The sequence below is a fragment of the Dermacentor silvarum genome, chromosome 6, assembly GCF_013339745.2.
Source record: "Dermacentor silvarum isolate Dsil-2018 chromosome 6, BIME_Dsil_1.4, whole genome shotgun sequence".
NCBI lineage: Eukaryota > Metazoa > Arthropoda > Arachnida > Ixodida > Ixodidae > Dermacentor > Dermacentor silvarum.
This window is the reverse complement of record NC_051159.1, coordinates 56,310,736-56,323,422: the sequence shown is the minus strand read 5'-3', so window position 1 is coordinate 56,323,422 and position 12,687 is coordinate 56,310,736. Positions and strand designations below refer to the sequence as shown.

At 45.3% G+C, this 12,687-nt stretch overlaps 2 protein-coding genes across 2 annotated transcripts in view; both read right to left on the bottom strand.

The window, feature by feature from the left end:
* LOC119455036 (uncharacterized) overlaps positions 1–12,687 on the bottom strand; it is a 129,795-nt gene that overhangs the window by 99,795 nt on the left and 17,313 nt on the right. The gene's annotated exons all lie outside the window — the stretch shown is intronic.
* On the bottom strand, positions 3,172–4,154 carry LOC119455037 (neuropeptide-like protein 31). The gene is made up of 2 exons (XM_037716557.2): positions 4,086–4,154; positions 3,172–3,479 (listed from the first exon to the last, which is right to left on the bottom strand). The coding sequence occupies exons 1-2, from the start codon at positions 4,095–4,097 to the stop codon at positions 3,216–3,218; spliced, it is 276 nt and encodes a 91-aa protein (XP_037572485.1). The 5' UTR covers positions 4,098–4,154; the 3' UTR covers positions 3,172–3,215.

Sequence of the window (12,687 nt, the reverse complement as noted above, 5' to 3'; positions counted from 1 at the left end):
CTGTACCGGCCCGACAGAAAGGGCCGCAAGTTCGACATGCCGCTTAATCAAGTACCGATCGATCTCAGAACGAAGACGGGTCAGCACATCCCGAGGGTTGATTATCTCAGGGTGCTCGGACTGGTCATCAACGCAAAGGGCAGCAACATGCAAACAATCGCGCGCCTGAGGGCGAAGACGGAAAACATGCTCAGACTCGTCTCACGAGTGACGAGCCGGAGGGGTGGCATCAGCGAAGCCAACCTCCTAAGGATCTACCACGCCTTCCTCATGAGCCATATCAACTACGTGGCTTCCGCACTAAACTGGTCGCGGTCTGAGGAAAACAAGATTGACGCACTCATCAGGAAGAGCATTAAACGAGTGCTCGGTATCCCTGTGACGACCAGCACGGATAAGTTGATGCAGCTCGGGGTCCACAACACCCTGAGCGAAATCGTAGAAGCACAGAAAACGGCACAGATCGTTCGCCTGTCTGCCAGCAAGTCCGGCCGCCGAATACTCGAGATGGCGGGCCTCACCGCCATGGCCGCGGAGTCGTGCGCCGTCCCCCTCCAACAGGAAGAAAGGGACGCCTTTCGAGTCTCCACATTCCCGAGGAATGTTCACCCACAACACAACGAGGCCAGGCGCGCAGCCAGGGCCCGAGCACTCATCAAGACTGCCCTGCAGAACCCAGAGCTCGCGTCCTTTGTCGACGCGGCGCAGTATCCCAGATCAAACTCGTACGCGGCCACGGTGGTTGACCCCCAGGGCAAACTCCTGAACGCAGCGTCCATCCAACACTCGACGGCGTCCGTCGCAGAGCAAGTCGCAGTGGCGCTGGCTCGGTGCGATCCCGGGCGCACCCAGATCTTCACAGACTCCAGGTCGGCGGCGATGGCCTTTCTCGCCGGCTCGGTCTCGGCCGAGGCTGCGGCGGTGCTTAGGACCCGCAAGCCAGGCACGGTCCGTCACGTCATCACTTGGTTCCCGGCTCACATGGGCCGGAACGTCTCTCCCGGCTCGATCAACCCCAATGAGCTGGCCCACGACCAGGCGCGAGGTCTCGTCAACCGCGCCGGTCTGAGGGGCCCGGCTTCGCAGGGGATCGACCGGACCACGGACCCGCTGCTTACTTTTCACGACATCACGGCTCACTACCAGCTGGGACGCAGGCAGTTCCCGGCTCCTCACCCGAAGCTCGGCAGACCCCAGGCCTCGGTGTTGAGAATGCTGCAGACGGGCTCATTTCCGTCTCGATCTAGGCTGAGCCACTACACTCCGGGTGTGGATCCCCGCTGCCCCGACTGCGGCGAGGAAAGGTCCACCTTTAATCACATGCTGTGGCAATGTTCAGCATTGCACCACTCGCCTTTTAACAGGCAAGAAGACTGGGAAGAAGCCGTCAAGAGCGACGACCTTTCAATCCAGCTTCGGGCTGTCCAAAGGGCCTGCGAAAGGGCCGAAGATCACGGTCTTCCGCCCCCGGTGCAGGTGCGGCCCGCGACTACGACATAGTCCCTTAGGACAAAATAAAGTTTCTTGTCTGTCTGTCTGTCTGTAGCGACAGATACAAGGATATGTATATGTTATACTCAGTGTATTAGTATATTTCATGTTTTGAACGATACAAGACAATGTAAATGTTTGGCTGTGTAGTATTGTGCAAAGCAATGTAAATGTTTCACTCTGTGTATACAATCTTTAATAAAAGCTGCTGATTGCGGCCCGCCCGTTGGCTGTGGTTTCGCTGGTGACGATGGTAGACATTTTTTTTATTTTTATTTTTTTTCTTTCTGCTATGCTAAATTTGCTTTTCTCCCTTTTTTCTTCTTTTTAATTGGTTTAAGCCTGTTATATTTATGGTGCAGGCAGGGGTAAATATTTTATTTTCTTTTTCTAAACCCCACAATAACAAATGTCCCGACGTGGGAGCCGCCTGCGTCATCCTAAGGATGATCTTCAGGACCTGTATAAAGTTTATCATACCATTAAAGGCGTATGAGCCATTCATTGTTCGTGTCCTACTGCGTGCTCCGCCGGTTTGTTAAGACACGTCTTCAGTTGCTCCTCTGGGTGTGATAGGAGAAGGGAAGGACGTGCGTTAACCTAAGGTCTAGGGACTAGTGTCATTAAAGACACTTAACGGGAACAATGAGGTCACCTACAGTTTTTTTATTAAACGCGGGTGCCTTTCTTACATGCCTCATAAAGTACGCAGATCCGGAATAGATTTTTATTTATAAAGCTCTTGGTCGCCACAGTCCGAGCAGTTGCAACAAATTCAATGGTGTGTCGTGAAGTTCGTTTATACCTAATCAGCACAAACCTCATAACTATTGACCGTGCAGTCTGCTTTCGTCCTTTTCTAATCCTAGGATAGGGTTGTCTGAACTTTGGCTCTGTTTAGAAAACTATACTGTTTGGCGAAGAAAGAGAGTTTCACTCATTGCGGAACATTGTCCCTGGGAGCGTTCTTTTTTTGGATTTTGGATTTTTGGACCGATTTGAGCCACCTTGACTATTAACTGTGATGCAGTTTCTTTTATATCGATACACCGAAATGAAATGGTGATTTATGGCAAAGTTAATAAGGTGAAGAGACTGCAGCAGTTCTATACTATGAGCTCTGTCAGCCGGCCGACAGTACAGTTTAGAGGAAAATATAGTGAGCTCACTTTTATTGTCATGGACAAGGAGTGCTGGCAATGGCGCGCACGAAAAGATTGATGAATTCAGTAGTGTATACAGACACGCTCAGCCACAGTTATTCGTAAGCGGCAGTGAGTACTATCAGCTCCATTGCGGACAATGGAGTTGTCCAAACCAGTACTAGTGTCATGGCACGGAGCATCAAGAAGCGAAACTTCTAAATCAGTACATGTACTGAGAAATACACGACGAGATTATTGTAACAGCTGCAGAGGCGGTGAACAATAAAATCGAGAAGCCTAGCTGTAAAGTTGAATCAACGATCCCTTCAGTAGTTTTTTTAAACACACTATGAGGCAATCTAAATACTCTAATCAAGATAAATGTAGTATGCAGCAAGGCTGCGTATACTATAATGTTATTAAAACTGGGGACGTTTCCGATGGGCGTCAAAAGGATTTCGCAGTCTTGTACAAAAAATTATCTTTGAATAGTAATTTTCACATATATATCACAAATATAAACATGAGACATGTGTTGCACACGTAACGTGCCTTTATTCAAGCGGACTCCAGAAGTCCTCAACCATAGAAGCCTCCATATTTTCCGTAGCCTCCATAGCCTCCATAACCACCATATCCGCCATAACCTCCATATCCGCCATAGCCTCCATATCCGCCATATCCGCGGCCGTAACCTCCGTAGCCACCATAACCACCATAGCCGCCGTATCCTCCATAGCCGCCGTAGCCACCGTAGCCGCCAAGTCCGTATCCTCCATAGCCACCATACGCGTAGCCAGTCAGGGCAACGGCGATGAGAGTAGTGAAGACGAGGAGCACAATCTGGAAGAATATAGCAATTAACGTAGGGTTAAGTATGCAGAACTCTAAGAAATTGTAGATGCCACGGCATACTGCCTTTAGGGGTTAAGCACACAACGCATATGTCGCAAATACATACATGTATATGCGACATATGAGTTGTGTTCGTTACTCCTAATTTCAGCGTAAATATTTCAGCGTTAAAACTGTTACTTTGAAGAAACTGAATGAAGAGAAAAAACAAGGCAACAAATATGACAGAGATAAAAGCTACATATGTCAGTACCAACTGCAGTGCACTTAACACCCCCGTAATCAGCGTAGACCAGATGATTAGGCTCCGTTTTCCGTAACTAAGTAAGGCATATCTAGGAAGCAGCTAAAGTAAGTCATATCCATTACTGTACTTCGGAAGGTTTAACGTTTAAGAAGAGTTGTTTTATAACTGTAGGGTTCTACTTTGAGAATAACCACTAGGTTTTTTATACCAAAACTGGCTCCTTGCTAAGTGGACACCTTCGTTTAGCAGTAGGTATAGACCTCGTTCTATATCAAATTTATGCAAAACAATTTGTGAAGAACCACGTGAATTCCCGCATTCAAGACCCATATTGCATTTCCGCTTACCGTATACTTCATGGTGTGGCTGTCTTTGGCAGTGAAGTACCTGAGGTTGTCGTGGGCGGACACGGCTGAGACGATGTGTGCTATGCCAACGAACACCGGAGGTATATATACCCGTTCCCGCCTCTCTCGACTTTGCCTCCCAAACCAAACCACGCCAAACCTGTCCCGGTATGAATGGGGGCCACAGTGGGGGTGAACAAAAAGAAAGCGGCGCATTCAGAAAAATTATTTTAGCCATGCACGTAAAGGGGAGAGCAGGGTTGTCTCAAGATTCGGTTCCGTTATTTCTTGCGCTGAGTCATGCGGGGGCAAATTGCATTATTTTTTCTCGTTGGACTTGACTTGTGACTAAGCACGCAATGGCGAATATTTCGCCGACGCGGCGCAGATATTCGCCCTGTATCCATTCCAGTGCAACCGAGTTGTTTGGCTGTCATAACTGCTGGCGCCCGATTCGCAGCATTCTTTTCTAGTCGTAGCAGTGCTTCATGCACTTTCGGATAGAGGAGATTGCTGAAAGGTTGCGCATTACCAGGGACCTTCACGCTCGGTTTTGTTAATACTATCGCTTTCAGCTCTTCTTGTCGAGAAGTGTCTGGAGCATAAGTTTGTCACTCTTTTAGAGTGGTTACGCAGTGCTAACTAAAGATTTCAATGCCAAACGACGTGCATTGGAGAACGTAAAACTGCGATAGGTCAATCTACTTAGCATGTTTTTGAAATGTCTGATAGGAATCTCACGGTATTTCAGTTAGAATGCTACACCATTTTATTAGAGGGGTGCGCGATCGTGTCGACTGCAAAATAAAGCAATTTGGGGTTTTCTTCTCATCACGTTGCCGTCTTCCAGGATAAAGTCGGAAATGAGGCCGGAGCTCGAATAGCAAGAGCACCCCACAGAAATTCACCGCTCTAAGAGCAGTTCTTGGCATACAAGGTCACTCTGCGTCATACAGCACGTGACACTCCTACAGGGTTCACTTACGTCAGTTATTGCATTTACGTACCTTCCTTATTACCTGTTTTCTGAAGCAATGATGAAGCCGTTTTTTTGTGTGTTGGCCAATCCAATCCCAGACCAACTTCCCCATGTGCGCCTTCTATCTTCGTGAAATGCGTTATATGAATTGCTCAAAAAGTACCATCTTTTTTGCAGATTTATTTTATTTCTATTTCGAAATACTGTCAATCACTCACTGGCATTATTACAGGGGTGGGAGTGAATACATAAATAAAATGCACAGAAATATCATGCTAACCACAGCATACAGACACAATAGAAAAGAAAATAATCCAGGCGAAACTATTAAAACAATTTTTTTCCACAAACTATTAATTCGGACAAGCAGACTACAAAAACAACGAGAGAATGAAAGATAGCAACACGCTAAATTCCTGTGGAAAACGGCTTCTTCCACGTGTTTAGTAAACAATTCTACCGCGTGCTCAACCACTATAAATTCATCCAAGTGATTCCAGTCTCTAACCGCTTGTAAGAAAAAGAAGCGCAATGCATTATTAGTACAGTAAAATTCCTGTGAGGTGAATTGATGTTTGCGGCGCGTTTGTTTAGAAAAGTTGTATCGAATGAATGGCCAGTGATTCAGCTTGACGCTATCGTGTAAGAGTAAGTACTATAATTTTAACCTGCCTTCTGTTGCTCGGCTAGATAAATTTGCGAGACGAGCGAGTTGCAGCAGTTTGGTTGGAGAATCTGTACGCCTGTAACGATTGAAAATAAACCGCACGGCTTGCCTTTGTACTTTATGAAGTGTAAGAGTATTGTTTTTAGTGTACGGAAACCACGCAACACTGGCATATTCGAATATTGGTCGGATGAGACTGGTATAAGCGAGAAGTCGTGTTTCATAGGTAGAATCGGTAGGCGAACGTTTTATAAGGAACAAGTTATTCAATGCCTTTTTACATATTTGCTGTACATGCGCGTTCCAGATAAGGTCACAGGTTATCAGGACACCCAGATAGTTACACTCTGAAACATTTTGTAGTATCAAACCATTTATGCTGTAACGAAAGACAGGGATTGATTTCTTGTTTGTTATGCTCATGTAAACTGTTTTCTCTGCGTTTAATACCATTTGCCAATCAGTGCACCACTCAGCTATTACGCTCAGATAATTATTTTTTTTGGTCATCAGCAGTTTTATTGTGTAGTACAGTGGACAATCTTCTGCAAATAGTCGAATGTTTACATCAGTGTGATTAGTTATATCATTTATGTACAGCAAGAATAGCAGTGCGGCCTGAACAGAGCCCTGCGGGACGCCGGACAAAACGGGAACGCTGTCTGATACATTGTCATTATATTGTACATACTGGTAGCGGTCTGAGAGATAATCTTCAATCCAACGTATGAGCGGGCCATCCCCTACTAGGCAGTTTAATTTATCGATAAGTTTAGGGTGAGAAACGCGATCGAAAGCCTTAAAGAAATCCATAAAAATTACATCAATTTGTTGTAGGTTGGTAGTGTCTTTAATGTTTGTTAAAGAGATTGGCTCTCTGTTTTCCGCCCGAGGTAGGTGTAGGTGCTTGGCGCTTTACACTAATGTATCGCCAGAACTTGTGAAGATCCGTTTTAATAAAGCTGTGGAGAGAGTGACTGAGAAAGTGTTTTTTCGCCACACTCACTTCACTTCACTTCACCTTGACATCACTAACATTTGCGACCCAATAGCACTGCGCGAGCGAGATTTCCCAGCCCTTCTGAGCCGCTTTATTTTGCGCTGGATATGGTTTATTTCATGCGTGATACATAGCTTGTGCTTTCTCACAGTTTTTATAAGTTTCGGAACAAATGTGTCTATGCAGTGCCTAACAATATTTCTAAATGCTGTCCATACCATATCTACCGACGAGTGTTTGCCTGAGGAGAGGTCTAAGAAGTTAGGAAATTCACGAGCAAGATATGTCATGATGGCAGCGTCGTCCGCTTTCTTAAAAGCAAGTACCCGTTTCGTTGTGCCTTCTGTAAGAACTGGACTTGGATATTGGAAGGAACACGAAAGACTCTTGTGGTTAGACAAGCCATCCAATGTTTCTACATTAAAGTGACGTTTTGGAAACTGATCACTGATAAAAACAAGATCTAGAACTGAAGTCGAAGAGTCTTGGTTACGCGCTGGAACTGTAACAACACGAGCAAGATTAAATGTGAACATGATGTCTGTAATGACATTGTAAGTCACCGTCGTCGGATTGAGCGAGTACCATATTAAATCATGCAAATTGTAGCCGCCTGCTGTAATATTTTTTTGCCGCTAAGTACGAGTGCATTCATCATAAAGTGCTTCTAAAAGTGATATTTCAGTATCAGGTTGTCTGTAGACGGCATTAACATAGGTGATTTCATTCTTCATGTCTAACTTACACCAGGCTGCTTCAATATCAAGAGCTATGGGCATAGCTGTGTAGGATATTCCATGCTTAAATAGTAGAGCTACCCCTCCACGTCTTGATTTCCCGTCTTGTGCACAATCGCATACTCTGGTGGCACAACCTCGTGGTCTAAAATACCAGAGTGCAGCCACGTTTCAGTGAGTGCTACATGTGGCTGATAAGCCAGAACAGGTTCAAGTTCGTGCATTTTATTTATAATACTGCGATAATTCACTATCAAAGTTGTCAGCGTTGAGAATTTCGAGTATAGGTCATTCCTGTGCTCTTTCGTTCGTCGTTTTCTTCAGCCTTGACTATGTCATTTCTTTCATTGTCCCAAATAAAAAGACGGCCATTTATCCGAACCTTATCGTAAGTTAATGTAACCTTCTCTTGGCGGTCATTGTTTTCTTTTTTTTGCCATACCTTCCTCCTGACGCCGCTAATAGGCTGGGAAAAATCCTCGCTTATCGAATAGCTTGAGCCCGTCAATCTTGAACATCTTTTTAAAATGATAATTTTGTCACGGTGGTCCAGTAGCTTTAAGATTACTTGTCTTACTTGGTATTCATTACCCTGTTTTCCAGCACCAAGCCGATGGATTGTTTCAATTCCTGCGGTAGTAAATTCCAGTATATCCTCAAATACAGCTTTTGTAACTGTATCGTGCAAAGATTCAGCTGTTTCATTGTGTTGCTCTTTGAGACCATATATGATAAGGTTAGATCGCCGATTTCTATTTTCTAGCTCGTTTATTTTCGTCGCCATAGCCGTAAAACCACTTTTCAGGTCTGCTATCCTTTCAGTGCAGTTTTCAAGCCCGCCAATTTTCTCAAGCTTTTCATCGCTTGCGTTTAGCTTATCGTTGATTTCAGTTTTCCTTTTCTTGATTTCCTTAATGTCTTCAGCATCATTCTAAGTTTCTCCGACACTGTATGGCCCGGATTCAGTTCGAAGTCGTCACCGAGAAGCAGTGAAGACCTCAGTGAAGACCTCAGAGACATCATATAACATTTCACACAACAGCGCACGGGGTCGTTGGCACGGCAGCAAGAATAAGCAGACATTGTCGCTATGATATGACTTGACGTTGCATTTTGCGTGCGTGAAAAATAGCAGCGGGTCTGAGTACTGCATCTTGGCGTTGCTACCATGCCCACTGCAGGATGGTGCAAGGTAAATATACCTGGTAGCGAAGCTTCCATCAAGGCTCATATGTTCAAAACATGGCGATTCATCGGCAGTTTATGGGGCTTAGCGCCATCTGTGTGAGGAGGGAACACTTTCGGTGGAAGAAAAAAATAATGTAACGCCATATACATTAAGAACAGAACTGACATCATTTTGTTCACTAAGGCGCGAAATTTGTTTTCGGAGGCCTGCCATTATAGCTGTATATTCCAATGCACCGCCATTGGTCTTGATGGGCGTAGCGATCTTTCAGCGCGGAAACCGATACAGGAAAAGGTCAGCCGTACGGGTGTCGAAATCGCATCCCTGCACAGAACATACTTTCTTTGGAGGCCGACGAAGGCTTTGGGCGTAGAGTGCTCGTCGTTTCGTCAGACGCCAAGCCCGTCGGCCAGCGCTGTCGCACGAAAACAACTAAAGTGAACAATTCTTTGGCGGTCGCAACTCACTACCTATGAATGAACAGGTTAAGAAACAATGAAACTACACGCGTCACCAAATTGAGACAAACGTCGACAAGCAAAGCAACACAAAAATGTGAGGGGGGCGTATTTTAACACGTGAACTTTACGTGTGCGCCTTTCTGCCCACTTCAAGAGCTACATAACATTGCCAGTAATAGCGGTGTCAACGCCCCCTCCTATGGTGGGCGCTGAAAAACGGTATTTATTGATAATGAAAAAGTAAAATACAGTTGTCTCTTCTTTTCTCGCCTTGCATATGTAAAATTGCTTAGGAATTTTACTATCGTTGAATGAATGTCACTGTATCTTGCTTTCATTAAGACATGCTTTTTTCTTTCCCAATGTTTGTTCCCTCCAAACATAGTCGCGCTTAAACCGTTGCCCCCATAACCACCCTTGCTGATGTCGGTGACAATTTGTTCTGAACTGGTTTTCGCCTGACGCTTCGCGCCCTATTTGGGTTGATCTTGGATGGTCCACGTGAAGCCTCTTTTGTAGCGGCTATCTTTGATGCCAATAGACCTGCCGATTCCAGGAGAGACAGGGTAGTGCCGCAAGGGACGCCATCACACGGCCGGTGAAGAAGCATGTCTTGACTTGGTAGACTTTTCATCGTCGTTCTGGGCCCTACAAACTGTACCTGTAGCGTATCACATCCTGTCGGTTTTGGTGATAAGCGCAGCTTGCAAGCCAATTACGATCTGCGTGAAAAATATCAGCAGGGTTGAGTACTGCATCTTGGCGTTGCTGCCATGCCCACTCGATGACTAAAGCTCGATGAGTAAAGGTACTCAACAGAAATACCTTAAAGCTGATTAGAAGATTGTGTTAGAACTTGACATTATTGGTTGGACAGACGGAAGACAAACACTGCGCCAAGCGAAATCACGTTTCAATTTATTGAAAATATAACTTGAAAGATTTATAGGTTCTATTTGCAGGCTACATGAAACATCAAATCTACATCATAATCATCATCTGTCTATCTTTATGTCCATTGCAGGACGAAGGCCTCTCCCTGCGATCTCCATTTATCACTGTCTTTCGCTAGCTGATTCCAACTTGCGCTTGCAGATTTTTTTTAATTTCTTCCCACCACACACTTTTCTGCCATCCTCGACTGCGCTTCCCTTCCCTTGGGACCCATTCTGTAACTCCAATGGTCCACCGTAGGGTAGATAACCAGTGGACCATCAGAATTCAAAAAAAGGTGCCAAATGTGCATCTAACACTGACCAATACCACAAGAATAGAAGGAAGAGGACGTATACAGCTCTGACCAAAAACGTAGCATCTAAATTAACAGACATGGCGCGACCGAATATAGTAGTAATCGGACTTGATAGTCTTAAAATTGTGATTGTTAACTGAATATATTCCCGTTCGAACAGTGCCAACAAGTTTTCAATTTTACCATATGTTCATATTCAGCTGTGAGCGCTCTTTGTTCGTCCTATTCTATGTTGTTGATTGAACTAGATTCACCTGCGTATCCCACCTTCCTATCTAAACTAGACAATAAATGGAGAAGCGAGAAAAAAAGCAACATATGGCAGTAGCCAACTTTACTGAACACAGCAGCATTCACCGTAGGCCTCATTTATCAAGATACCGTCACTAGTCAGCCTTACTGGGCTTCCTGCACGATGCGCGGTTACATTTGTATTTAAAAGTTTTCTATATGTCTTTTATGCAGCTCATCTAAAAATAAAGAAAATACACATTCCATGTAATGACTTTTAACTAATTTCCACTCGCGAGATGAGGATATTTGGGTAATTGAAAACCATTTTTTACGAAGCTGGAAATACGAAAACAGAAAAAAAAAATCTGAGTAAAAAGCGTGATCCTTTAACGGCGTTGTTTTAGTAGGTATAAGATAAAATACCTTCATCATTTGATGAATGAAGAAATAAAGATGCAATAAAAATTCAGTGCAGCTGTGAATCAAAAGCTCAATTCTACTACCACAATTGTTACACATATTTCTTTCAGAAGTTGAATTCCGTATGACCATTGCCCGTGTTGTTATTTGACCTTACAGAGCCATATTTTCATATATATATGTGTAGGAGAGGCAGCCATCATGAATGATGCCAGCTGCCCCTATTCGCTTAGACAACCAAGGCGTATCAGTGTAAGCTAGCTAAAACAAACCAGTAAGAGACTGGAGTTTGTTTTAAATAAAGTGACCCGCCCTGGTTGCTTAGTGGCTATGATGTGGGGCACGAGGTCGCGGGATCAAATCACGGCCACGGGGGTCACACTTCAATGGGTGCGAAACGCGAAAACACACCTGTGCTTAGATTTAGGTGGAAATTAAAGAACCGTAGCTGGTTGAAATTATTGCGTAGTCCCCCACTACGGCGTGCCTCATGATTAGATCGTAGTTTGGGACGTAAAACCCCATATAGTTCTTAAAATAAAGGTGTTCTATTTCTTTTACAAACAAACAAACAAAGAGACATGACAAAGCATTAAAATAAAATGTGAACAAGTCGGAATTTGCTAACCTTAGGTATTGTTGCACTCTGCGGGAAGAGAGACACGGTGCTTGTACAAATGCAGTCACCGGAACGGGTAATAGTGTCCATACCTTTTGGGAAGGTATCAGACAAGGCTTGCTGCATACTATGGTATCTGTTGACGGCAACATACACCGGAAGGCATGCATTCAAATGGCAGACTTGCGCGGAGATAGCAGTTCAGATAAGCTTGGTGTACTTTTTCTAAAGCAATACTTTTTCTCGCTATCGCACCAGTTATCGTCTCTTTCGGCTTGTATTGCAACCTCATTTCCAAAGCAAACCGTTGGAAGCCCGTCTCAAGGTTCCACTTCGACTGACTTGACGCTAGAAGACAAATCATATGGCTATTCCAATGTTATTTTTTATTGCGATAGCAATTATATGGACACTTGAACCGGATTTCTGCCGTCGGCGTCGTCGTCGCCGTCGTCGTCGCCGTCGCCGTCGCCGTCGCCGTGAGGTTCCCTATAGATAAAATCTTCGCCGCGCGCCGTATGCCCGAGAGGAAGCGTGCGGAGACGCGCGCTATCACGGAGAGTGAACGCACTCAATCTCCCACGCGCAAGCAAGGAAGCAGGAAGCCAGCGCCGGAGGGAGCAAGGGGGGGGGGGGGGGGCGCACTTCTCTGCCAACAACCGCACTCGTCGCTCGCTCGCACCGTCTCTTATCTCCACACGGCTCTGACCTTTAAGTGCATTCGCCGCTCAGTTTCCGTTGAAGCGATAGACCGCACGTACCTTCGCCCGCTGCGGCGTATGCTTGCTGCCAGCGTTTTGACAGTCGTTGTCTGCTGTCATTCAGTGTGATCTCTTCGTGTTTGTGCGCGCTCACACCACGCTTGTTCATTCAGTTCGTAATAGTCGGGCCACATTTTCCAACGCACGCTACACACGCAATGCTGCCCGGATCGGCAGTGCAGCGCTACAGGTGTGTCCCTTCGCACACGCTGCCCACGGGAAGCGCTTCTCATCAACACCACCGTTTCACACGCGCCTTCTCGTGGTCATCGAGTCTCTCTTC